Here is a 27,622-nt window from a genome sequence, read left to right as displayed (position 1 = left end):
TGCAGGAACCAATCCATTAATTTATTAGCGAGAAATAAAACAAAACATACACAGACGGCTGGCAAAGCGAGGGTCAGATTCTGCCTTCGGAGCCGTTGGGCGTAGGATTCGGCTCTGGGCTTCCATTGGTGAAGGGCGAGGCGCTGTGTGATCGGGGGAACGGAAGAGCTCAGACCTCCACAGAACACTACGTCCCCTCTCCTACACATCATGGGAGCAGAGCCTAGAACTTCATTCCACGGCCAAATATTCTACCCCCCAACCTAAAACCTCATAGCAGCAAAGTCACCGTCTGGCCAGCAGGCAGAGAAGCCATGTCGTCAATTTATATCATCAATTCTGAGAGCTGGAAGCCGACCTATCAGAAGACTACTTGAATAAATGTCTGACCTGACCATTTACAGCACTAGGGGACTATTCAGTGGACAGCTGTGAGGGATTGTTACACAGGCTGGTCACAGAGTGAAAGGCAGAGGAAGTGTGCTATGTGAGGGATTGTTACACAGGCTGGCCACAGAGTGAGGGGCAGCAGAGGAAGTGTGCTAGGTGAGGGATTGTTACACAGGCTGGTCACAGAGTGAGAGACAGTAGAGTAAGTGTGCTATGTGAGGGATTGTTACACAGGCTGGTCACAGAGTGAGAGACAGTAGAGTAAGTGTGCTATGTGAGGGATTGTTACACAGGCTGGTCAAAGAGTGAGAGACAGAGGAAGTGTGCTATGTGAGGGATTGTTACACAGGCTGGCCACAGAGTGAGGGGCAGCAGAGGAAGTGTGCTAGGTGAGGGATTGTTACACAGGCTGGTCACAGAGTGAGAGACAGTAGAGTAAGTGTGCTATGTGAGGGATTGTTACACAGGCTGGTCACAGAGTGAGAGACAGAGGAAGTGTGCTATGTGAGGGATTGTTACACAGGCTGGCCACAGAGTGAGTGACCATAGAGGAAGTGTGCTAGGTGAGGGATTGTTACACAGGCTGGCCACAGAGTGAGAGACAGTAGAGGAAGTGTGCTATATGAGGGATTGTTACACAGGCTGGCCACAGAGTGAGAGACCATAGAGGAAGTGTGCTATGTGAGGGATTGTTACACAGGCTGGTCACAGAGTGAGAGACAGAGGAAGTGTGCTATATGAGGGATTGTTACACAGGCTGGCCACAGAGTGAGAGACCATAGAGGAAGTGTGCTATGTGAGGGATTGTTACACAGGCTAGTCACAGAGTGAGGGGCAGCAGAGGAAGTGTGCTATGTGAGGGATTGTTACACAGGCTAGTCACAGAGTGAGGGGCAGCAGAGGAAGTGTGCTATGTGAAGGATTGTTACACAGGATGAGGGGCAGAAGAGGAAGTGTGCTAAGTGATCGTTACACAGGCTGGTCACAGAGTGAGAGGCAGAGGAAATGTGCTAGGTGAGCAATTGTTACACATGCTGGTCACAGAGTGAGAGGCAGAGGAAATGTGCTAGGTGAGGAATTGTTACACAGGCTAGTCACAGAGTGAGGGGCAGCAGAGTAAGTGTGCTAGGTGATCGTTACACAGGCTAGTCACAGAGTGAGGGGCAGCAGAGGAAGTGTGCTATGTGATGGATTGTTACACAGGCTGGTCACAGAGTGAGGGGCAGCAGAGGAAGTGTGCTATGTGATGGATTGTTACACAGGCTGGTCACAGAGTGAGGGGCAGCAGAGGAAGTGTGCTAGGTGATCGTTACACAAGCTGGTCACAGAGTGAGAGGCAGAGGAAATGTGCTAGGTGAGGGATTGTTACATAGGCTAGTCACAGAGTGAGGGGCAGCAGAGGAAGTGTGCTATGTGATGGATGTTACACAGGCTGTTCACAGAGTGAGAGACAGAGTAAGTGTGCTATGTGAGGGATTTTTACACAGGTAAGTCACAGGATGAGGGGCAGCAGAGGAAGTGTGCTATTTGATCGTTTTACAGGCTGGTCACAGAGTGAGAGGCAGAGGACGTGTGCTATGTGAGGGATTGTTACACAGGCTGGTCACAGAGTGAGAGGCAGTAGAGAAAGTGTGCTAGGTGATGGATTGTTACACAGGCTAGTCACAGGGTGAGGGGCAGCAGAGGAAGTTTGCTATGTGAAGGATTATTGCAAAAAATCTAGACAAGCCTTGGACCCTTGAAAAGAACTTTATGGTGTCATGGAACCCTCTCCTAAGAATTGTTATGTCTACATCTCATGGTAGATTAGTGTGTTAGTTAGTGGGAAGATTGCTTATTACATCTGCGGTCAGTAGGAAGACTCTCCCCTACAAAAAGATCATTGTGTTATGGCTACTTATCTGAGAAGAACTCCTAGCAACCTCTGGAGGAACCCTGGGGTTCCACAGAGCTCTGGTTGGGAAAGGCTGATCTAGACAGTAAAGCCAAGCAAGGAATGTGATTTATTGTCATTCAGAATGGTTTACCAGTGAATGAAGTCAAGAGGTAGGTAAAGAATGGTGGAGGGTAATGGTAGTGCGGTATTTACCAACATTTGGGAACCTTCACTCAACAATGCTACTCATCAATCATCTACGAAGCTTTGTGATGGACTTCGGAACACCTCCTTATTGCCTCAACCAAACTGGCAATAAGAAGTGGCGAGTGATCTGCTCACGTTCCAGCTCTGTGGCTTTGCTGCTTTGATAAACGATATGGTGGGATTGGGGTGTGCTACATAGGGGGGGGGTCAGACCGTCAGGCTGGTGAAACCGATACTCAGCCGTATATAAATAAAGAGGGATTAAAGCTTGAGAGGGTCCTTCAACTTTCCAACGGAGCATTCTGCACACAGAGGAAACCCTGCCAGCAGTGGAACAGTCTTTGATAACTATCAACTTCCACTAGATTATCATACATGAAAAGAAACCTCAACAGAAAATGGGCAGGAAGCCATCATAAAGTTTTAGTAGAATTTTTTCAGCTATGTGATAAAATACTAACTTATAGGGTTTTCTACCTCCTGCAAAGATCTCTTCAGTTCCTAAGTAGGCTACTTCAACTACATAAAAATAAACAAAATCAGATAAAATTTTGGAGAAGAGAAAAACGAAAACTAGAAATCAAACAGGCTGGACACCAAGAAAACAGGACGTGGACAAGCTGAAGTGAGGCCTAGTAGTAAATGTCCATGGTGTATACCCAAGACTGAAAGCGGAGCTCATCTCTACTCTACACATGCAAACTACAAATTAAAAGCAAACTAAAACAAACAGCAAGGATCCTGCACAACTATCCACCCTCTCCTGCCAAGGGGAATGGCAGTCATATCTACTATAGGGGGGAGAGTCAAGTTCTCCATCCTGCCCCTGCCATATCTATTGGAGGAGGAAGAGTTGGGTTCTCCACCCTCCCCTGCCATGGAAAGGCAGCCATGTCTACGGGAGGAGAAAGAGCTTGGTTCTCCACCCTCCCCTGCCATGGAAAGGCAACCATGTCTACTGGAGGAGAAAGAGCTTGGTTCTCCACCCTCCCCTGCCACGGAAAGGCAACCATGTCTACTGGAGGAGGAAAAGTTGGGTTCTCCACCATCCCCTGCCATGGAAAGGCAACCATGTCTACTGGAGGAGGAAAAGTTGGGTTCTCCACCCTCCCCTGCCACGGAAAGGCAACAATGTCTACTGGAGGAGAAAGAGCTTGGTTCTCCACCCTCCCCTACCATGGAAAGGCAACCATGTCTACTGGAGGAGGAAAAGTTGGGCTGGAGTAAGGGAGCTAGATGAGGTAAGTATGGTTCTGCAGGTGGCCAGCCTTCACTTTTGGATCTGGAAAATAAAGAGCCGCAGATTGATGTTCTTCGCAGCCAGAAGTTTGTTACATTCCACGGAGTCTATGATGGGTAGGGGCACGTACTCAGTCTCATTATTTTCGTTGGTGAAGACAAAGTGGTAGATGACCGGGTGAATTTTGACATCGTCGTAGGGGCCTTTGAGCAACAGAAAGGAGCATTCCACGGGAGAATTGACCTTGCTTTTTAGGATGAGTTGGAAGGAGAGGGTTCGCTTGCAAGACAAGTTGGGGTTCCTTTCTGAATCGTTGACGCGGGCCTTCAGAACCCAGGTCTGGTTGAGAACTGTGAAGCGCGGAGTCTCATAGTACAGGCGGGTAATGAAGTCATCCGTTCTGTAGGGTCGAAACTGCACTTCTGAGAGAATGGGGGGGGAGGGGGAGAAAAAGAAAAAAAAAATTATTGGGTGAAGATGTTGTTTCACATTCCCCCAACAACACCACTTTACCTGTTACCGTTGACCGGTCAGTGGCCGCTTCTGCACTGGTTTGCCTCATAAAAGGGATCTTTTATATCTTTTAATCTCTTAAAAAGGGGAAAGGGAGATAAAGGTTGCTCAACACATGCAGTAAATTGCGTGTCAAACAAAAGACGTACTTGGTCCCATACAGACAAGGCCTACGTGACCATTAAATTGTTTAATTGTTAACCCAAAATGATGAAATTTACATTTTGCATTCTTCTTACCTTCCTTCTCTGTATAATGCTGCCTTTTCATTGGTTGTGAGATATTACTGAAGACTAAATAGCTGGTGATCCTTCATGTTGTAGGCCTTCCTGTCATCTTCTGACCACTCTAACCACGGATACATATCCATGGTAGCGTAGTCAGATTGTGCCCTCTCTTCTTTGCCTGGGATCTACAGGAAGCCATGACTTGTGATGTCACAGGCTGACCCACTTCTCCGCCGATTGACAGTAAGACTCCAGCCAGGAGCCATTGCCAATCTCAAGAGGAATGTCACAGCACTGAGCAGATATTTGGGATTGAGCCACGTCCCTGCCCTACAGACAAACTCAGTGAAGGGCGTAACTGTGGTCACGTGAGCGCTAAATAAAACTTTATTTTTCTGGTACTTGACAGACTTTAAAAGGACTAAAAAGTATTCTATGTGGCTTTACAACTCTATGACATAATTACTTTCTCCGATACTCAGAATAACGTCTGCTGGAGGTTCCTCAAGGTCCACGCGTTTTAGTCTTGGCTGGAATTCACAGAATTGATCTTCTACAAACCTAACGCTAGGAGCAGTAGAGCACATACCATCTTTTACATTAGTTCGTACAATCCTCCTTCGCTTTTATTGGAAAAAATTCACGCTTTGTATTAAAAGCCAACATTGCAAGAGCAAAAAAACATCATCTTTTTTTTTTTCAGCTGCCTTTATTAAGAACACACAGAGAGATATCCATTTCAGAGAATAAAAGTTTATTCCAAAGTCATACAAAGCTAAAAAATCAAAAAATCAAAAAACAGGTTCATGATTGATACAATACCGGAATGTTCCCCAGATTCGGAGAACACATTGCACATTACAAGAAACAGCTCACATCATGAGGAACCTTTACGACATTATTTTCCCACTTAAATCATACATTTTTGGTGCCGTGACCCGGGTATGAAGTTACAAAACCAATCAACACATGGCTGAAGAAATTTTTATTTTTCGGACAGATCAATGTGCTTCCGCTATATACAAATCTCTCACCTCCTTTATACGACTATTAAAATAAACAAAAGTCCATCCTGATGGAGGAGAAGGCAACATTAAAAATCGTTATTTACAAAGAGAAAATAACATGGTGAAAACACGATCAAATTTCAAGGTTACGTACTTACCTGGTCAGGGATACGACCTATCATCATATTCAGGGATACGACCTATCATCATACCCTTCCTCAACACCCCCCCCCGATCACCATAATAAATTCAGGGAAATGGAAAAAAAAAAAAAAACACCCGAGAGCAGTCACTAAATGTTTTACCCAGACAAAGCACTGTTGTAAATAGTTTAGAGAGGAAGAAGAGAGAGACAAGTGGAGGAGAGAGAGAGACAGACACACACACACGGGCAGGAGGACTAGAAGAGAGAGACAAGGGCGAAGACCTGAGAGAGAGAGAGAGAGAGAGAGAGAGAGAGAGAGAGAGAGAGAGAGAGAGAGAGAGAGAGAGAGAGAGAGAGAGAGAGAGAAAGAAAGAAAGAAAGAAAGAAAGAAAGAAAGAAAGACCCAAGGGCAAAGACCTAAAAGAGAGAGAGAGGGGGAGAGAGAGAGAGAGACACACAAGGGCGAAGACCTGTGAGAGAGAGAGAGAGAGAGAGAGAGAGAGAGAGAGAGAGAGAGAGAGAGAGAGAGACACACACACACACAAGGGTGAAGACCTAAGAGAGAGAGAGAGAGAGAGAGAGAGACAAGGGCAAAGATCTGAGAGAGAGAGAGAGAGAGAGAGAGAGAGAGAGAGAGAGAGAGAGAGAGAGAGACAAGGGCAAAGATCTAAGAGAGAGAGAGAGAGAGAGAGAGAGAGAGAGAGAGAGAGAGAGAGAGAGAGAGAGAGAGAGAGAGAGAGACACACAAGGGCGAAGATCTAAAATAGAGAGAGACAAGGGCGAAGATCTAAAATAGAGAGAGACAAGGGCGGAGATCTAAAAGAGAGAGAGACAAGGGCGGAGATCTAAGAGAGAGAGAGACAAGGGCGGAGATCTAAGAGAGAGACAGACACACACACACACACACACACACACACACACACACACACACACACACAAGGGAAGGAGGTGAGAGAGAGAGACACACACACAGACAGACAAGGGCAATAGGTGAGAGAGAGAGAGACACACAGACAAGGGCGGGAGGAGAGAGAGAGAGAGAGAGAGAGAGAGAGAGAGAGAGAGAGAGAGAGAGAGTGTGACAAGGGCGGGAGGTGAGAGAGAAGGGCGGAGATCTACAAGAGAGAAGGGCGAAGGTCTAAAAGAGAGAAGGGCGAAGGTCTAAAAGAGAGAAGGGCGAAGGTCTAAAAGAGAGAAGGGCGAAGGTCTAAAAGAGAGAAGGGCGAAGGTCTAAAAGAGAGAAGGGCGAAGGTCTAAAAGAGAGAAGGGCGGACATCTAAAAGAGAGAAGGGCGGAGATTTAAAAGAGAGAAGGGCGGAGATCTAAAAGAGAGAAGGGCGGAGATCTAAAAGAGAGAAGGGCGGAGATCTAAAAGAGAGAAGGGCGGAGATCTAAAAGAGAGAAGGGCGGAGATCTAAAAGAGAGAAGGGCGGAGATCTAAAAGAGAGAAGGGCGGAGATCTAAAAGAGAGAAGGGCGGAGATCTAAAAGAGAGAAGGGCGGAGATCTAAAAGAGAGAAGGGCGGAGATCTAAAAGAGAGAAGGGCGGAGATCTAAAAGAGAGAAGGGCGGAGATCTAAAAGAGAGAAGGGCGGAGATCTAAAAGAGAGAAGGGCGGAGATCTAAAAGAGAGAAGGGCGGAGATCTAAAAGAGAGAAGGGCGGAGATCTAAAAGAGAGAAGAAGGACAGGAGAACTAGAAGAGAGGAGCAAGAAATTAAGGCGGCAGGAGGCTCCTGCTCGGACCGCCATTTTCTGCCTTTGTAGTCACACAGAGCTCTGTACGTACCCCAGATTCACACACATCCAGTAAGATTGTTGCAGACTTACCTTCCACCAGAAAGCTGAAACACATCGGTAATCCAAGGGAAGGGAGGGGAAAGGAGGGCTTCCCCTGCATAAGTGGGGCCCAGTGCATCTTAGACATGGGGGTTCTCTTCATCTTCTTCTGAAACCTGCTTCTCAACATCAAAGAAAGACATATACTGACACACACAGCTCCTCCCACTAGGATGAGGAATGGGCAGTGCGTATGGAATCATGTGCCATCAAGGAGACCAATCACAGGCGGGTCAGTACATAAAGATCAGCAGCTAATTCGCAGTGACAGCTGCCCCTCTTCATGTCCTTGGTGACACTTACCCTACAGCAACACATGATTTGGTTGGGGGGGGGGGGGGGATGGTTGGACAACCCACATGGAAACCCCCGCTCTTCAGATTCTCAGCTGCAGAATGACAACTACATCCTTTAACGACACCTACAAAGCAAAAGAGTGACATGCACAAAGAACGGCTGTGTATCATCTCTCCACCGAGAGCCCCCAACAGACACTATTGACTTCTACAGGCCAAGGAGCGGCCAGTTCAGCCCTTACCTGTGTAACCGATCTTCTCGAAGCTCAGCAGGCCGAAGATGCTGTTGTACAATTGCATCTCCTTCTTGTGGCTTTGGTCCATCTCGTCCAAGATCTCCATCAGCTCATTGCCGGTTTTGGCGGGGTGGCAACACTCGGACTCGTGCGCGGTCAGCTCGTGGAAGGGACCCAGCCAAGGGCAGCCAATCCTCTTGTATTTACACTGCGATACTCTGCATAGGCAAAACGGATAGACGGGAAAGTTAGCTGTGGAGTCGATGAGCATCAGATAATTCTATACGACAATAAAAAATAGACCTAAAGCTGAACTCCCGAGAGAAGGAAACAGTCCAAATCTATTGGTCATGTGTGTTCTTCTGGAATCTCGGTGAGATCGGTGTACAGCCAAGGGCCAAACGTTTTGAGAAATAAGATTCAAATACAAAATGTTCACAAAGTCTTTCTTCAGTCTTTGTAGATCTTTGTCAGATGTTACTACGGGATACTGAAGTATAATTTATAGGCATTCCATAAGTGTCAAAGGCTTTTATAGACAGTGGCCCAGATTCAGCATAGCTTGCGCTATATTTGCGGGGGAGCAGGGCAACGATTTTGCCCTGCGCCCCCGCAAATATTTTGCGCTGCCCTCGATTCACGGAGCAGTAGCTCCGTGAATTGCGTGGGCGCGCCGGCAAAATTGCCCTGCGTAAGCGCGCGCAATGTAAATGATCCCGCCGGGGGCGGGAATCATTTAAATTAGGCGCACTCCCGCGCCGAGCGTACAGCGCATGCTCCGCCGGGAAACTTTCCCAACGTGCATTGCGGCAAATGACGTCGCAAGGACGTCATTTGCTTCAAAGTGAACGTGAATGGCGTCCAGCGCCATTCACGAAGCACTTACGCAAACGCCGTGAAATTCAAATTTCACGGCGCGGGAAGGCCGGCTATACTTTAGCATTGGCTGCCCCTGCTATTAGAAAGGGCAGCCTTGCGCTAAAGTTGCCGTACGGAAACTCCGTACCTGGCTTGCGCGGGGCCCGCGCAAGCTTGTGAATCAGTGGTAGTATGCAATTTGCATACTACACGCTGATCACAATGGGAGCGCCCCCTAGCGGCCCACGCAAGAATGCAGCCTAAAATCTGCGAGGCATAAGAGCCTTATACCGCGCAGATTTTAGGCTGCAGTCGGTGTAACGAGGTTCCTGAATCAGGAGCATTCGTTACACCGGAGCAAGTAAGCAATTGCGCCGTGTAACTTATGGTTACACAGGCGCAATTGCTTCTTGAATCTGGGCCAATGACATGAAGTTTATGCAAAGAGCCTTCTTTTTCAAGACCTCTGCAACTTGCCCTGGCATGCCGTTGACTTGTCCTTAAGGTTCCCCTAACGAGAAAGTTCCTTCAAGGACTGCGCAGGCGCAAACTTGCCGACGGAAATCTCCGAACCTCACCTGGCATCCAGGCTCATTCTTTAACATCCCCGTGGATTGGAGGACGGCTCGCTCGGCCTCCTGGCCACTTTCCTCGAAATCCACGTCGCCCTGGATGCCGGCCGAGGTTCGGAGATTTCCGTCGGCAAGTTTGCGCCTGCGCAGTCCTTAAAGGAACTTTCTCGTTAGCCGGAACCATCTCGGCAGATCACCGTCACTCAACTTCTGGGCCACATCCTGACTGATGGCCACCCCATTCTTGCATAATCAATGGTTGGAGTTCGTTAGAATTTGTGGGGGGGGGGGGGGGAGGTTTATTCATCCGCCTCTAGAGGGTTGACTGCAAGCTCTCAATGGGATTAAGGTCTGGGGAGTTTGGGTCATGGACCCACACTTTTGAGGTTTGGTTCCCCAAGGCACTAAGCTACAACTTTGGCCTTATGGCGAGGAGCTCCTCCATGCTGGAAAAGGCATTGTTCCTCACCAAACTGTTCTTGGATGGTTGGGAGAACTTGCTCTCGGAGGAGGTTTTTGTACCATTCTTCTTCATGGCAGATTGTGAGGGAGCCCCTCACTCCATTGGCCAAGAAGCAACCTCACACATGAATGGTCTCAGGATGCATGGCCCCGGACCGATGTTGGCGCTCACCTTTTCTTCTCCGGATGCTCCAATCAGAAAAGGGATTTATCAGGGAAAATGACTTCCAATCATCCAATCCCTGTACCTCTTGTAGAATATCAGTCTGTCCCCGATGTTTGGCTTCTTTGCTGCCCTACCTAACACCAGGCCGTCCTCCAAAAGTCTTCTCGCTATGCGTGCCGACGCGCTCACACCTGCCTGCCGCCACTCCTGAGCAAGCTCTGCACTGGTGGTGCCCCGATCCCGCAGCTGAATCCTCTTTAGAAACCGGTCCTGGAGCTTTCTGGACTTTCTTGGCCAAGCCTTCTTCCCAACACTTGAACCTCTCTATACACCGACACCGGTGTTACCAAGAGAACCACTGACATGATGTTAGCTGGTCCTTTTGTGGCAGGGCTGAGATGCAATGGAAATGTTTTTTTATGGGATTAAGTTCATTTTCAATGTAAAGAGGGACTTCGCAATTCATCTGATCGCTCTTCATAACATTCTGGAGTATATGCAAATTCCCATCATAAAAACTGAGGCTGCAGACTTTGTGAAGATCAATATTTGTGTCCTTCCCAAAACTTTTGGCACGGCTGTATTTCTCCCAGATCTGTGCAATTATCCAGCGTGAGACTTCCTGTAATAAAGACCACTCCCTGCTGCTCTCTCCTTGTGCAGGGGGCTGGTCTTGTCTCCGCCCCCTCCTGCAGTTTACTGTAGAGGGTGGAGCCTGCTGGACCCCCTTTCACAGTTCTGCTCTCTCCTTGTGCAGGGGGCTGGTCTCGCCTCCGCCCCCTCCTGCAGTTTACTGTAGAGGGCGGAGCCTGCTGACCCCCTTCCACAGTTCTGCTCTCTCCTTGTGCAGGGGGGCTGTTCTTGTCTCTGCCCCCTCCTGCAGTTTACTGTAGAGGGTGGAGCCTGCTGACCCTCTTCCACAGTTCTGCTCTCTCCTGGTGCAAGGGGGCTGTTCTTGTCTCCACCCCCTCCTGCAGTTTACTGTAGAGGGTGGAGCCTGCTGACCCCCTTCCACAGTTCTGCTATCTCCTTGTGCAGGGGGCTGGTCTTGTCTCCGCCCCCTCCTGCAGTTTACTGTAGTGGGTGGAGCCTGCTGGACCCCCTTCCACAGTTCTGCTATCTCCTTGTGCAGGGGGCTGTTCTTGTCTCCACCCCCTCCTGCAGTTTACTGTAGAGGGTGGAGCCTGCTGGACCCCCTTCCACAGTTCTGCTCTCTCCTTGTGCAGGGGGGCTGTTCTTGTCTCTGCCCCCTCCTGCAGTTTACTGTAGAGGGTGGAGCCTGCTGACCCCCTTCCACAGTTCTGCTCTCTCCTTGTGCAGGGGGGCTGTTCTTGTCTCTGCCCCCTCCTGCAGTTTACTGTAGAGGGTGGAGCCTGCTGACCCTCTTCCACAGTTCTGCTATCTCCTTGTGCAGGGGGCTAGTCTCGTCTCCGCCCCCTCCTGCAGTTTACTGTAGTGGGTGGAGCCTTTTGTGCCCCCTCCCACAGCTCTGCTCTCTCCTTGTGCAGGGGGCCGGTCTCGCCTCCGCCCCCTCCTGCAGTTTACTGTAGAGGGTGGAGCCTGCTGGACCCCCTTCCACAGTTCTGCTCTCTCCTTGTGCAGGGGGCTGTTCTTGTCTCCGCCCCCTCCTGCAGTTTACTGTAGAGGGCGGAGCCTGCTGACCCCCTTCCACAGTTCTGCTCTCTCCTTGTGCAGGGGGGCTGTTCTTGTCTCTGCCCCCTCCTGCAGTTTACTGTAGAGGGTGGAGCCTGCTGACCCTCTTCCACAGTTCTGCTATCTCCTTGTGCAGGGGGCTAGTCTCGTCTCCGCCCCCTCCTGCAGTTTACTGTAGAGGGTGGAGCCTGCTGACCCCCTTCCACAGTTCTGCTCTCTCCTGGTGCAAGGGGGCTGGTCTTGTCTCCACCCCCTCCTGCAGTTTACTGTAGAGGGTGGAGCCTGCTGGACCCCCTTCCACAGTTCTGCCCTCTCCTTGTGCAGGGGGGCTGTTCTCGTCTCCGCCCCCTCCTGCAGTTTACTGTAGTGGGTGGAGCCTTTTGTGCCCCCTCCCACAGCTCTGCTCTCTGCACAGACTAGGTACAGCACAGTGATGTCACTACTTTTTTTTTTTTTTTTTTTAAGTAAACATTTGGGTTTTAAAAAAGTGTTAAGTGTGCAAAAATTGAAGTGGTCAATGATGAATGTATTTTAATAAAAGTTTTACGCCCAGAGTTCAGCACTAAGTCCCAAGCATTTTTTTTTTTACGGTTTATGGAATAAAGGTTAATGAATATATAGTCTTTAACCGCTTAAGGACCCCTTCACGCCGATTAACGTCGGCAGAATGGCATGGCTGGGCACATCAACGTACCTGTACGTTGCCCTTTAAGCCCAGACGTGGGGTCGCCGGCGCGTGCACGCGACCCGGTCCGAAGCTCCGTGGCCGCGGGACTCGCGGACCCGATTGCCGCTGGAGCCCCGCGATCGGTCCCCGGAGCTGAAGAACGGGGAGAGGCGAGTGTAAACACAGCTTCCCCGTTCTTCACTGTGGCAGCGTCATCGATCGTGTCATCCCCTTTTATAGGGAAACACAACCGATGACGTCACACCTACAGCCACACCCCCCTACAGTTAGAAACAGACATGAGGTCGCACATAACCCCTTCAGCGCCCCCTTGTGGTTAACTCCCAAACTGCAATTGTCATTTTTACAGTAATCAGTGCATTTTTTGCTGTGAAAATGACAATGGTCCCAAAAATGTGTCAAAATTGTCCGAAGTGTCCGCCATAATGTCGCAGTCACGAAAAAAAAAAAAAAAAAATGCTGATCGCCGCCATTAGTAGTAAAAAAAAAAAAGAATTAATAAAAATGCAATAAAACTATCCCCTATTTTGTAAATGCTATAAATTTATCAAACCAACCGATAAACACTTATTGCGATTTTTTTTTACCAAAAATATGTAGAAGAATACGTATCGGCCTAAACTGAGAAGAAAAAACGTGTTTTTTTTATATATATTTTTGGAGGTTATTTATTATAGAAAAAAGTAAAAAATATTGCATTTTTTTCAATTGTCTCTCTATTTTTGTTTATAGCGCAAAAAATAAAAACCGCAGAGGTGATCAAATACCACCAAAAGAAAGCTCTATTTGTGGGGAAAAAAAGGACGCCAAAACGTAAATAATTATTTACAGCCCATGCAAAGTATGGACGTCGGAACAAGCGTATCTTTTTACGTCGTTTGCGTAAGTCGTACACGAATAGGGCTGTGCGGAAGTTACGTTCACGTCGTAGGCAGTGTTCGACGTATCTTAGGCTTTCTATCCGACGCATGCGCACTGGGATACTTCCACGGACGGCGCATTACGTGGGGTCATGCTTTATTTACATAAAACACGCTCACCTCTTCACAATTTGAATTAGGCGCGCTTACGCCGGCAGATGTGCGCTACGCTGCCGTAACTTAGGACGCAAGTGCTTTGTGAATACAGCACTTGCCTCTCTAAGTTGCGGCGGCGTAGCGTAAATACGACACGCTATACCCGCCTACACTTACGCTGCCTTACGTGAATCTAGGCCTATAACTTTTGCGCAAACCAATCACTATACGCTTATTTCGATTTTTTTTTTACCAAAAATATGTAGAAGAATACGTATTAACCTAAACTGAGGAAAAAATAAATAAAAAATTGGGATATTTATTATAGCAAAAAGTAAAAAACAAATATTGGCACAGATTCACAAAGCACTACAGATATGCTGCATAAGTGCAAATATGCGCCGTCGTATCTGTGCGCCGGACTCTGAAACCAAGATACGCCCGAAAATAGGCTTCATCCGACCGACGTAACTTTCCTACGCCGGTGTATCGTGGGCGCATATTTACGCTGGACGTATTTGGCGCACCCGTTGATTTTCTATTCAAATGAGCGAGATACGCCGATTCATGAACGTACGTCCGTCACGACGCAGTGCGTGTAAAGACGCAGTGCGTGCATGGCTCATGCCCACTTCCGACGACTTACGCCTAAGAAACCCAGCGCAGATTTGGCAGCACTGGCTTTGTGAATCCAGTGCTTGCCTCTCTGCGCTAAGTCGGCGTAGCGTAAAGGAGATACGCTACGGCGGCATAAATGTGCGCCGATGTCTGTGAATCCGGGACATTGTGTTTTTTTTCTAAATTGTCGTTCTTTTTTTGTTTATAGCGCAAAAAAATAAAAACCGCAGACGTGATCAAATACCACCAAAAGAAAGCTCTATTGTGGGGGAAAAAACACGTAAATTTTTGGGAGCCACGTCGCACGACCGCGCAATTGTCAGTTAAAGCGACGCACTGCTGAAAGCTAAAATTTGGCCTGGGCAGGAAGGGGGGTATATGTGCCCAGTAAGCAAGGGGTTAAAAAAAAAATTATATTTTTTGCACAGTTGAGAACATAGGCCCGGATTCACGTACGAGTTACGCCGTCGTATCTCTGAGTCCGAGCCGTCGTATCTATGCGCCTGATTCATAGAATCAGTTACGCATAGATTTGTATAAGATACAACCAGCGTAAGTCTCCTACGCCGTCGTATCTTAACTGCATATTTACGCTGGCCGCTAGGGGCGTGTACGCTGATTTACGCCTAGAAATATGTAAATCAGCTAGATGCGCGAATTCACGAACGTACGCCCGGCCGACACAGTACAGATACGCCGTTTACGTTAGGCTTTTCCCGGCGTAAAGTTACCCCTGCTATATGAGGCGTACAATCGGCGTACCAATGTTAAGTATGGACGTCGTTCCCGCGTCAAATTTTTAACATTTTACGTCGTTTGCTTAAGTCGTTCGCGAATAGGGCTGGGCGTCATTTACGTTCACGTCGAAAGCATTGGCTTCTTGTGGGTTAATTTGGAGCATGCGCACTGGGATACTTTTACGGACGGCGCATGCGCCGTTCGTAAAAAGCGTAATTTACGTGGGGTCACAATAAATTTACATAACACACGCCCACATCTACCACATTTGAATTAGGAGGGCTTACGCCGGCCTATTTACGCTACGCCGCCGCAACTTTGGTTTGAGAATACGGCACTTGCCTGACAAAGTTGCGGAGGCGTAACGTAAATAGGATACGTTACGCCCGCACAAAGATACGTGATCGTACGAGAATCCGGCCCATAGAATATAAAAAGAGGATTTTCTTTCACATAAAACATTGGCCCGGATTCAGGTAGATTTGCCCCTTTTTTACGGAGGCGCAGGGCAGCATTTTTGCCCTGCGCCCCCGCAAATTTACTGCGCTACCCGCGATTCACGGAGCAGCAGCTCCGTAAATTGCGTGTGCGCTCTGTGTAAACTTGCCCTGCGTAAGGGCGCCTAATGTAAATGATCCCGTAGGGGGCGGGAATCATTTAAATTAGACGCGCTCCCGCGCCGAGCGTAGAGCGCATGCTCCGTCGGGAAACTTTCCCGACGTGCATTGCGGCAAATGACGTCGCAAGGACGTCATTTGCTTCAAAGTGAACGTGAATGGCGTCCAGCGCCATTCACGAATCACTTACGCAAATTACGTAAAATTCGAACGTCGCGACGCGGGAACGACGGGTGTACTTTAGCATTGGCTGCCCCTGCTATTAGAAGGGGCAGCCTTACGCTAAACACGCCGTACGGAAACGACGTAAATTGCGTACGCAGGGCTTGCGCAACATTGTGAATCGGTGTTAGTATGCAATTTGCATACTATACACTGACCACAATGGGAGCGCCCCCTAGCGGTCATCGCAAGAATGCAGCCTAAGATATGCGGGCATAAGAGCCTTATGCCATGCAGATTTTAGGCTGCAGTCGGCGTTACGATGTTCCTGAATCAGGAGAACTCGTCACGCCGGGGCAAGTAAGCAATTGCGCTGTGTAACCTATGGTTACACAGGCGCAATTGCTACTTGAATCCGGGCCATTGTGTCAATGCCTTTAAAAATCTGCCTACTTATTGGGTTGGCATGCAAGTGAGTCAAAGGGGCTAAATTTGTCCTGGGCATCCATTCACCATTGACCTCGGGCCCCCGGCGGGTGAATGGAGGGAGCGCGCACGGCACGCGAGGCTACAACTAAATGACTGGGTGGACAGCTGTGCCCAGAGTTGTGTGATATCGGACACATGAGGCTGGCATGAGGAATGTCGCACCTGTCCTGGCACTCCTCCTTCTTGTGCCGCTCCAGTAGGGCGCGAGGGAAAGCCTTCATACAGAATCCACATTCCGTGGGCAGCTCGCTCACCGCCTTCTCCACCGCCAGGTTCCGGCAGCACAGGCTCTTGCTGATCTCGCAGCGGCAGTTGGGGCAGGTGGACTGCTCCTCCTTCAGCCGGGCGTCCGCCAGGAGGTGGATGAAACAGCCGGCACACATCAGGTGCCCGTTGGTGCACTGCGGAGGGGAGAGCGCAATTAGATAGACAGACAGGGGGGCGGGGCTAAACAAGAATGAAAACAAAAGAAATCTATTTATTTAGAACTTCTAAGGGGTTCTAGAGCAGGGGTCTCCAAACTGTGGCCCTTTGCTAGCCTTTACCTGGCCCTTGGGGTACTATTCCTCCCAATGACGCCAACAATGGGGCATTTCTTCCACCGATACCAACGAGGGGGTACTATTTCTCCTACTAGGGACGTTACTCCTATGGAGAACCAACCCTGAGGCCATCTTTATACTCACTCATGCCGGACCCGGGACATTTTCTGCCCCCTGCTGGCCACATTCTGAAGGACAATAAACTGGCCCTTTGTTTGAATAGTTTAGAGACCCCCGGTCTAGAGCAAGGGGTCTCCAAACTTTCTAAACAAAGGGCCAGTTTACCGTCCTTCGGACTTTAGGGGGGCCGGACTGTGGTCATTGGGAGTATACAAGACCACATGTTTGGTGTCAGTGGGAGGACGGGTGCCCCACTGTTGGTGCCAATAGAAGGAATTGTACCCTTTTGATAGTGTCAGTAGGATGAATAGTAGGGGTGCAACGGACCCCATTCGGATCGGCACACACTGTGACCTGCGGATTGCCCCGGCTCCGGAGCTAGGCCGAAGCCTTTCCTAATGCTTACAACACTGTCCGTTGTTGGTGCGGGCTGCTAAATATATTTTCTTATTTTTTACAGGTTTAGCGCAATTTTTTTCTTGTTTGTTTTTCCTAATGTTATGGCCGCGGCTCCGAAAGCTAGGCCGAGGCCGCGGCCATAACATTAGGAAAGGCTGAGGCTTCGGCCTAGCTCTGGAGCCGCGGCCATCTTGGTACACCCGGCGGCAGCCCTCCTCTTTGTTTACACCAACAGAGGAGGAGGAGCCAGCACTCGTGGGACACACCGCTGGGAGTACTACCTGGGGGGTTCGGTCTGCACTACCTGGGGGGGGGGGCTTGTCTGCCTGTTACTACCTGGGGGGGGGGGTCTGCCTGTTACTACCTGGGGGGGGGGTCTGCCTGTTACTACCTGGGGGGGGGGGGGTCTGCCTGTTACTACCTGGGGGGGGGGGGGGTGTCTGCCTGTTACTACCTGGGGGGGGGGGTGTCTGCCTGTTACTACCTGGGGGGGGTGTCTGCCTGTTACTACCTGGGGGGGGGGGGGTGTCTGCCTGTTACTACCTGGGGGGGGGGTGTCTGCCTGTTACTACCTGGGGGGGGGTGTCTGCCTGTTACTACCTGGGGGGGGGGGTGTCTGCCTGTTACTACCTGGGGGGGGGGGGTGTCTGCCTGTTACTACCTGGGGGGGGGGTGTCTGCCTGTTACTACCTGGGGGGGGTGTCTGCCTGTTACTACCTGGGGGGGTGTCTGCACCGAGGGGGTTCTTTACTGAAGGGGGACTATAGTTGTGGGAGGGGGGGGTGACACAATTTTTTTCTGCACCGGGTGACACCAACCCTAGTGATGCCACTGCAGTGGGAGAGATGTGGATATTACAGTGGGGGGGGAGATGTGGATATTACAGTGGGGGGGGAGATGTGGATATTACAGTGGGGGGGGATGTGGATATTACAGTGGGGGGGGGAGAGATGTGGATATTACAGTGGGGGGGAGAGATGTGGATATTACAGTGGGGGGGGGGGAGATGTGGATATTACAGTGGGGGGGGGGGGAGATGTGGATATTACAGTGGGGGGAGAGATGTGGATATTACAGTGGGGGGGGGGAGATGTGGATATTACAGTGGGGGGGGGATGTGGATATTACAGTGGGGGGGGGGGGAGATGTGGATATTACAGTGGGGGGGGGATGTGGATATTACAGTGGGGGAGAATTTTTTTTTTTTTTTTGCCGATCCGAAAAATGATCCGACCCGTGACTCCTGACCCGAGGAACGATCCGATCCGTGAGCTTTTTGATCCGTTGCACCCCTAATGAATAGTGTCCCATTGTTGGTGTCAGTGAATGGAATAGTGCCCACAAGGGCCGGATAAAAGCAAGCAAAGGGCCGCATCCGGCCCCGGGGCCGCAGTTTGGAGAAGGAAAGAACGAGAAAAAGGTCACAAAATATTTGCACTCTCCTTTACATTCATACAGGGGAACCTCGGATGACGAGGATAATCCGTTCCAGGAGAAGCTCGTAATCCAAAGCACTTGCATATCAAAGCGAGTTTCCCCATAGGAGTCAATGGAAACGAAAATAATTTGTTCCGTACTGACTTCAATTGCATGCAATACTGTACCATGTGGCCAGAGGTGGGGGGGGGCGCCAGAGAGCCTCAGAAACCGCCGGAAAGGCCCGAGGACATCTCGGCTGACCTTGGCAAACCTCAGAAAGGCTCAGGAACAGACTATTTCCGAGTCTTTGTGAGCCTCTCCGAACGGCGCCTATCGGTTCTACATCGGCGCCCCCCGATGGCGGATATTTTAGGCCGATTTTTCTTTTTTTTTGCAAGTGCCACTGGTAGGTGGCACCGATTGGCACTGGTTGGCATTGGCAGGTGGCGCGGGTTGGCAGGTGGCACGCTGAGCCGATTTGTCAGTTTCGCACTTACACTATATGTAGTGCAGAGAGAGAGACCAGCTGTCAGAATTCAGCGGCAATGTCGGGGGTGGGCGGGGCCCCGTAGCGATCAAACACCAGCCAATGATTGGGGTGCTTAAGAAAGGGGGCGGGGCCACATACACGTAGCGGCACACCCAGATCCCATTGGCTGCTGTTTGATAGCTGCTGGGTCCCGCCCACCCCGACATCATCGCTGAATTCTGACAGCTGGTCTCCCTCTCTCTGCATTCAGTTGGAAACATCAGTTTCACACACTGAGCGGCAGTGGAGTGCGGGGGAAGGGAGGCGTGCAGTCAGTAGGCGGCCAAATTTGCACAAAAATCGGCATATAGCGATTTCCTAAAAAGGCCAAATATTGTGCGATATATTGGTCGACCTCTAGTCAACTGTATGCAGAGGTTTGGGGGAGGGATCAGGTGTATGCAGGGGTCAGGAGGGGAGGAGCCAGGAGGGGAGGAGACAGGTGTATGAAAGGGGCCAGGAGGGGAGGAGACAGGTGTATGAAAGGGGCCAGGAGGGGAGGAGACGGGCGTATGAAAGGGGCCAGGAGTCGGGCGTATGAAGGCGTCAGGAGGGGAGGAGTCGGGCGTATGAAGGGGTGGGGGGGGAGAGGATGCAGGTGTACATATTGGTCAGGTGGGGTCATCTGTAAGATATAAAGAGGGGGAGGGGTCAGAGATGAGTGGGTGTGGTCAGCTGAGAGGTATAAGGAGGGGGGGGGGTCAGGGATGAAGGGGAGGAGTCATCTGTCAGATATGAGGGGGAGGGGTAGGCTGCCATGTATGAAGAAGGGGGAGGGGTCAGATGAAGAAGACAGGGGTAAAAGATGAGGGGAGGGGTCCGCTAAGAAGGGGGAGGGGCGAGAGATGAGAATTGGGTCAAATATGGGGGGAGGGGTCAGGTAGGAGGAGTCAACTGTCAGATACAAAGGGGAGGAGTCAGATATGAGGGGGGGTCAGCTGTCAGGTATGAAGAGAGGAAGGGGTCTGCTGTTGGGTATGAAGAGGGGGAGGGGGTCACCTATCAGGTAGGAGGAGTAGGGAGGGGTAAGAGATGAAAAGCGGGGTCAAATATGGGGGAGGGGGGTCAGCTGTCAGGTAGAAGGGGGAGGGGTCAGCTGTCAGGTACGGGGAGGGGGAGGGGGTCAGCTGTCAGGTATGAGGAGGGGGAGGGGGTCAGCTGTCAGGTATGAGGAGGGGGGAGGGGGTCAGGTATGAGAAGGGGGAGGGGGTCAGCTGTCAGGTATGGGGAGGGGGGAGGGGGTCAGCTGTCAGATATGAGGAGGGGGAGGGGGTCAGCTGTCAGGTATGGGGAGGGGGGAGGGGGTCAGGTATGGGGAGGGGGAGGGGGTCAGCTGTCAGGTATGGGGAGGGGGGAGGGGGTCAGCTGTCAGGTATGGGGAGGGGGGAGGGGGTCAGCTGTCAGATATGAGGAGGGGGGAGGGGGTCAGCTGTCAGGTATGGGGAGGGGGTCAGGTATGGGGAGGGGGAGGGGGTCAGCTGTCAGGTATGAGGAGGGGGGAGGGGGTCAGCTGTCAGGTATGAGGAGGGGGGAGGGGGTCAGCTGTCAGGTAGGGGGAGGGGGTCAGCTGTCAGGTATGAGGAGGGGGGAGGGGGTCAGCTGTCAGGTATGAGGAGGGGGTCAGCTGTCAGGTATGAGGAGGGGTCAGCTGTCAGGTATGGGGAGGGGGTCAGCTGTCAGGTATGGGGAGGGGGTCAGCTGTCAGGTATGGGGAGGGGGTCAGCTGTCAGGTATGAGGAGGGGGTCAGCTGTCAGGTATGAGGAGGGGGTCAGCTGTCAGGTATGAGGAGGGGGTCAGCTGTCAGGTATGAGGAGGGGGAGGGGGTCAGCTGTCAGGTATGGGGAGGGGGGAGGGGGTCAGCTGTCAGGTATGAGGAGGGGGTCAGCTGTCAGGTATGGGGAGGGGGAGGGGGTCAGCTGTCAGGTATGGGGAGGGGGAGGGGGTCAGCTGTCAGGTATGGGGAGGGGGAGGGGGTCAGCTGTCAGGTATGGGGAGGGGGAGGGGGTCAGCTGTCAGGTATGGGGAGGGGGAGGGGGTCAGCTGTCAGGTATGGGGAGGGGGAGGGGGTCAGCTGTCAGGTATGGGGAGGGGGTCAGCTGTCAGGTATGAGGAGGGGGGAGGGGGTCAGCTGTCAGGTATGAGGAGGGGGTCAGCTGTCAGGTATGAGGAGGGGGTCAGCTGTCAGGTATGGGGAGGGGGTCAGCTGTCAGGTATGAGGAGGGGGTCAGCTGTCAGGTATGAGGAGGGGGTCAGCTGTCAGGTATGAGGAGGGGGTCAGCTGTCAGGTATGAGGAGGGGGAGGGGGTCAGCTGTCAGGTATGAGGAGGGGGGAGGGGGTCAGCTGTCAGGTATGGGGAGGGGGGAGGGGGTCAGCTGTCAGGTATGGGGAGGGGGAGGGGGTCAGCTGTCAGGTATGGGGAGGGGGTCAGCTGTCAGGTATGGGGAGGGGGAGGGGGTCAGCTGTCAGGTATGGGGAGGGGGGAGGGGGTCAGCTGTCAGGTATGGGGAGGGGGAGGGGGTCAGCTGTCAGGTATGGGGAGGGGGTCAGCTGTCAGGTATGGGGAGGGGGAGGGGGTCAGCTGTCAGGTATGAGGAGGGGGGAGGAGGTCAGCTGTCAGATATGAGGAGGGGGGAGGGGGTCAGGTATGAGGAGGGGGGAAGGGGTCAGGTATGAAGAGGGGGAGGGGGTCAGCTGTCAGGTATGGGGAGGGGGTCAGGTATGGGGAGGGGGTCAGCTGTCAGGTATGGGGAGGGGGTCAGCTGTCAGGTATGGGGAGGGGGGAGGGGGTCAGCTGTCAGGTATGAGGAGGGGGGAGGGGGTCAGCTGTCAGGTATGAGGAGGGGGGAGGGGGTCAGCTGTCAGGTATGAGGAGGGGGGAGGGGGTCAGCTGTCAGGTATGAGGAGGGGGGAGGGGGTCAGCTGTCAGGTATGAGGAGGGGGGAGGGGGTCAGCTGTCAATAATGGGGAGGGGGTCAGCTGTCAGGTATGGGGAGGGGGTCAGCTGTCAGGTATGGGGAGGGGGGGTCAGCTGTCAGGTATGGGGAGGGGGTCAGCTGTCAGGTATGGGGAGGGGGTCAGCTGTCAGGTATGGGGAGGGGGTCAGCTGTCAGGTATGGGGAGGGGGTCAGCTGTCAGGTATGAGGAGGGGGTCAGCTGTCAGGTATGGGGAGGGGGTCAGCTGTCAGGTATGAGGAGGGGGTCAGCTGTCAGGTATGGGGAGGGGGGAGGGGGTCAGCTGTCAGGTATGGGGAGGGGGTCAGCTGTCAGGTATGGGGAGGGGGTCAGCTGTCAGGTATGGGGAGGGGGTCAGCTGTCAGGTATGGGGAGGGGGTCAGCTGTCAGGAATGAGGAGGGGGTCAGCTGTCAGGTATGGGGAGGGGGTCAGCTGTCAGGTATGGGGAGGGGGTCAGCTGTTTGGTATGAGGAGGGGGTCAGCTGTCAGGTATGGGGAGGGGGTCAGCTGTCAGGTATGGGGAGGGGGAGGGGGTCAGCTGTCAGGTATGGGGAGGGAGAGGGGGTCAGCTGTCAGGTATGGGGAGGGGGAGGGGGTCAGCTGTCAGGTATGGGGAGGGGGAGGGGGTCAGCTGTCAGGTATGGGGAGGGGGAGGGGGTCAGCTGTCAGGTATGGGGAGGGAGAGGGGGTCAGCTGTCAGGTATGGGGAGGGGGGAGGGGGTCAGCTGTCAGGTATGGGGAGGGAGAGGGGGTCAGCTGTCAGGTATGGGGAGGGGGTCAGCTGTCAGGTATAAAGGAGGGGAGGGGTCAGTATAAGGGGGAGGGGTCAGCTGTCAGGCATGAACAGGGGAGGAGTCAGGTATGAAGAGGGGAGGGGTCAGATGAGGCAGGAGGGGTCAGATATAAAGAGGGGGAGTGGTCAGCTGTCAGGTATTAAGAGGGGGAGGGGTCAGCTGTCAGGTATGAAGAGGAGGAGGGGTCAGGTATTAGGGGGTGGGGTCAGGTATGGGGAGGGGGTCAGCTGTCAGGTATGGGGAGGGGGTCAGCTGTCAGGTATGAGGAGGGGAGGGGGTCAGCTGTCAGGTATGAGGAGGGGGGAGGGGGTCAGCTGTCAGGTATGAGGAGGGGGGAGGGGGTCAGCTGTCAGGTATGAGGAGGGGGGAGGGGGTCAGCTGTCAGGTATGGGGAGGGGGTCAGCTGTCAGGTATGGGGAGGGGGTCAGCTGTCAGGTATGGGGAGGGGGTCAGCTGTCAGGTATGGGGAGGGGGTCAGCTGTCAGGTATGAGGAGGGGGTCAGCTGTCAGGTATGAGGAGGGGGTCAGCTGTCAGGTATGAGAAGGGGGGAGGGGGTCAGCTGTCAGGTATGGGGAGGGGGTCAGCTGTCAGGTATGAGGAGGGGGTCAGCTGTCAGGTATGAGGAGGGGGTCAGCTGTCAGGTATGAGAAGGGGGGAGGGGGTCAGCTGTCAGGTATGAGGAGGGGGTCAGCTGTCAGGTATGAGGAGGGGGGAGGGGGTCAGCTGTCAGGTAGGGGGAGGGGGTCAGCTGTCAGGTATGAGGAGGGGGAGGGGGTCAGCTGTCAGGTATGGGGAGGGGGTCAGCTGTCAGGTATGAGGAGGGGGTCAGCTGTCAGGTATGAGGAGGGGGTCAGCTGTCAGGTATGAGAAGGGGGGAGGGGTCAGCTGTCAGGTATGAGGAGGGGGTCAGCTGTCAGGTATGAGGAGGGGGGAGGGGGTCAGCTGTCAGGTATGGGGAGGGGGTCAGCTGTCAGGTATGAGGAGGGGGTCAGCTGTCAGGTATGAGGAGGGGGTCAGCTGTCAGGTATGAGGAGGGGGTCAGCTGTCAGGTATGAGGAGGGGGTCAGCTGTCAGGTATGGGGAGGGGGTCAGCTGTCAGGTATGAGAAGGGGGGAGGGGGTCAGCTGTCAGGTATGAGGAGGGGGGAGGGGGTCAGCTGTCAGGTATGAGGAGGGGGGAGGGGGTCAGCTGTCAGGTATGGGGAGGGGGTCAGCTGTCAGGTATGAGAAGGGGGGAGGGGGTCAGCTGTCAGGTATGGGGAGGGGGTCAGCTGTCAGGTATGGGGAGGGGGTCAGCTGTCAGGTATGAGGAGGGGGGAGGGGGTCAGCTGTCAGGTATGAGGAGGGGGGAGGGGGTCAGCTGTCAGGTATGGGGAGGGGGTCAGCTGTCAGGTATGGGGAGGGGGTCAGCTGTCAGGTATGGGGAGGGGGTCAGCTGTCAGGTATGAGGAGGGGGGAGGGGGTCAGCTGTCAGGTATGGGGAGGGGGTCAGCTGTCAGGTATGAGAAGGGGGGAGGGGGTCAGCTGTCAGGTATGAGGAGGGGGGAGGGGGTCAGCTGTCAGGTATGAGGAGGGGGTCAGCTGTCAGGTATGGGGAGGGGGTCAGCTGTCAGGTATGAGGAGGGGGTCAGCTGTCAGGTATGAGGAGGGGGTCAGCTGTCAGGTATGAGAAGGGGGGAGGGGGTCAGCTGTCAGGTATGGGGAGGGGGTCAGCTGTCAGGTATGAGGAGGGGGTCAGCTGTCAGGTATGAGGAGGGGGGAGGGGGTCAGCTGTCAGGTATGAGGAGGGGGGAGGGGGTCAGCTGTCAGGTATGAGGAGGGGGTCAGCTGTCAGGTATGGGGAGGGGGTCAGCTGTCAGGTATGAGGAGGGGGTCAGCTGTCAGGTATGAGGAGGGGGTCAGCTGTCAGGTATGAGAAGGGGGGAGGGGGTCAGCTGTCAGGTATGGGGAGGGGGTCAGCTGTCAGGTATGAGGAGGGGGTCAGCTGTCAGGTATGAGGAGGGGGTCAGCTGTCAGGTATGAGAAGGGGGGAGGGGTCAGCTGTCAGGTATGAGGAGGGGGTCAGCTGTCAGGTATGAGAAGGGGGGAGGGGGTCAGCTGTCAGGTATGGGGAGGGGGTCAGCTGTCAGGTATGAGGAGGGGGTCAGCTGTCAGGTATGAGGAGGGGGTCAGCTGTCAGGTATGAGGAGGGGGTCAGCTGTCAGGTATGAGGAGGGGGTCAGCTGTCAGGTATGGGGAGGGGGTCAGCTGTCAGGTATGGGGAGGGGGGAGGGGGTCAGCTGTCAGGTATGAGGAGGGGGGAGGGGGTCAGCTGTCAGGTATGAGGAGGGGGTCAGCTGTCAGGTATGGGGAGGGGGTCAGCTGTCAGGTATGGGGAGGGGGTCAGCTGTCAGGTATGAGGAGGGGGGGAGGGGGTCAGCTGTCAGGTATGAGGAGGGGGGAGGGGGTCAGCTGTCAGGTATGGGGAGGGGGAGGGGGTCAGCTGTCAGGTATGGGGAGGGGGTCAGCTGTCAGGTATGGGGAGGGGGTCAGCTGTCAGGTATGAGGAGGGGGTCAGCTGTCAGGTATGAGGAGGGGGTCAGCTGTCAGGTATGGGGAGGGGGGGTCAGCTGTCAGGTATGGGGAGGGGGAGGGGGTCAGGTATAAAGGAGGGGAGGGGTCAGTATAAGGGGGAGGGGTCAGCTGTCAGGCATGAACAGGGGAGGAGTCAGGTATTAGGAGGGGAGGGGTCAGATGAGGCAGGAGGGGTCAGATATAAAGAGGGGGAGTGGTCAGCTGTCAGGTATGAAGAGGGGGAGGGGTCAGCTATAAAGAGGGGGAGTGGTCAGCTGTCAGGTATGAAGAGGGGGAGGGGTCAGGTATTAGGGGGAGGGGTCAGGTATTAGGGGGAGGGGTCAGGTATTAGGAGGGGGAGGGGTTAGCAATAAGGGAGAGGGTTTCGCCTGTCAGGTATAAGGGGGAGGGGTCAGAGATAAGGGGAGGGGTCAGGTATAAGGAGTGGGCGGGTCTCGTGTGTCAGGTGAAAAGGGGCAGAGCTACTCTGCCAGCAGTGGGCGGGGTCTTTGTGAGATGAGGGGGTGGGGCTCCCTTGTCAGGAGGGGCGGGGTCTCCTGTGACATATGATGAGGGGGCGGAGTCTGCCCTGACAGATGAGGAGGGGGTGAAGTCTCATGTCTCAGTAGTGGGCGGGGTCTTCCCTGTCAGGTGAGTAGTGGGCGGGGTCTCCCTTGTCAGGTGAGGAGGGGCGGGGTCTCAGTAGGGGGCGGGGTCTCCCCTGTCAGGTGATGAGGGGGCGTGGTCTCCCCTGTCAGGTGAGGAGGGGCGGGGTCTCCCCTGTCAGGTGAGGAGGGGCGGGGTTCTCAATAGGGGGCGGGGTCTCCCCTATCAGTAGGGGGCGGGGTCTCCCCTGTCAGTAGGGGGCGGGGTCTCAGTAGGGGGCGGGGTCTCAGTAGGGGGCGGGGTCTTGTGTCTCAGTAGGGGGCGGGGTCTCCCCTGTCAGGTGAGGAGGGGGCGGGGGTCTCAGTAGGGGGCGGGGGTCTCAGTAGTGGGCGGGGTCTCCCCTGTCAGGCGAGGAGGGGGCGGGGTCTCAGTAGGGGGCGGGGTCTCCCCTGTCAGGTGAGGAAGGGGCGGGGTCTCCCCTGTCAGTAGGGGGCGGGGTCTCCCCTGTCAGGCGAGGAGGCAGGGTCTCAGTAATGGGCGGGGTCTCAGTAGGGGGCGGGGTCTTGTGTCTCAGTAGGGGGCGGGGTCTCCCCTGTCAGGTGAGGAGGGGGCGGGGCTCTCAGTAGGGGGCGGGGCTCTCAGTAGGGGGCGGGGTCTCCGTAGTGGGCGGGGTCTCCCCTCACCTGGTAGACGGAGGCCTTCGGTAGGTCCAGGCACACGGTACAGCAGAGGACGGAGTAGAGTCTCTCCTCCAGGCGGACGGCGCCCCCGGGGTGTTCGGGATCCGGTCTCAGGCGCTTCTTAGGCGGCCAGTCATGCTCGGAGTCTCTCCCCGCCTCCTCGGTCTCCGGGATGGATGATGATGAGGCCATAGTGGCCGCCGCCGGCTCCTCCCGATCCTCCGACATGTCCGCTCACCACCGCCGCTCCGCCATCTTTGTTTTCCTGCTTCTCTCCGCAGTCCGCCCCGCCCTTGGCGCAGCGTCACCTGACCGCCCGGCCGCCATCTTTGTTTATCCCGCCCGCCCACACTACGCCATACCCTACGTCATCCTGACTCCGCCCCCTCAGTGTGATCTCACAGAGCATGCGCGCTCAACATGTTACCTGTGACCCTCCAGCTGTTGACCCCCCCCACACACACACACACCTCCGGTAAGTGGCCATGGAGAGTGAGGTATGTACAGAGGAAAGTCATGACAATGAAGGATAGAGAGAGGGAATCATTCCACAACGCTCAACGCGTTTCTACTGGTCTTCCTCAGGAGTAATCCACAAATACCAACTCCTCCATTGTACACACCGGATACACGGGATCTGTACATACCAACACAATATTACACGTATCCGTGTGTCGGAGGTCTCCATGTATCCGTGTGTCGGGGTCTCCATGTATCCGTGTGTCGGGTCTCCATGTATCCGTGTGTCGGGGTCTCCATGTATCTGTGTGTCGGGGTCTCCATGTATCCGTGTGTCTGAGGTCTCCATGTATCCGTGTGTCGGGGTCTCCATGTATCTGTGTGTCGGAGGTCTCCATGTATCCGTGTGTCGGAGGTCTCCATGTATCCGTGTGTCGGAGGTCTCCATGTATCCGTGTGTCAGAGGTCTCCATGTATCTGTGTGTCGGGTCTCCATGTATCCGTGTGTCGGAGGTCTCCATGTATCCGTGTGTCTGAGGTCTCCATGTATCCG

At 53.6% G+C, this 27,622-nt stretch overlaps 1 protein-coding gene across 1 annotated transcript; it reads right to left on the bottom strand.

Moving 5' to 3' along the window:
• Positions 1 to 26,903, bottom strand: CYHR1 (cysteine and histidine rich 1). The gene is made up of 4 exons (XM_040352057.1): positions 26,614 to 26,903; positions 16,176 to 16,414; positions 7,981 to 8,192; positions 1 to 4,135 (listed from the first exon to the last, which is right to left on the bottom strand). Exons 1-4 carry the CDS (start codon positions 26,836 to 26,838, stop codon positions 3,744 to 3,746), a joined length of 1,068 nt encoding a protein of 355 aa, XP_040207991.1. The 5' UTR covers positions 26,839 to 26,903; the 3' UTR covers positions 1 to 3,743.
• Between the last annotated feature and the right edge of the window lie 719 nt (positions 26,904 to 27,622).

Source organism: Rana temporaria, chromosome 5 (assembly GCF_905171775.1).
Source record: "Rana temporaria chromosome 5, aRanTem1.1, whole genome shotgun sequence".
NCBI classification, from domain to species: domain Eukaryota; kingdom Metazoa; phylum Chordata; class Amphibia; order Anura; family Ranidae; genus Rana; species Rana temporaria.
This window is presented reverse-complemented; position numbering and strand designations above follow the sequence as displayed.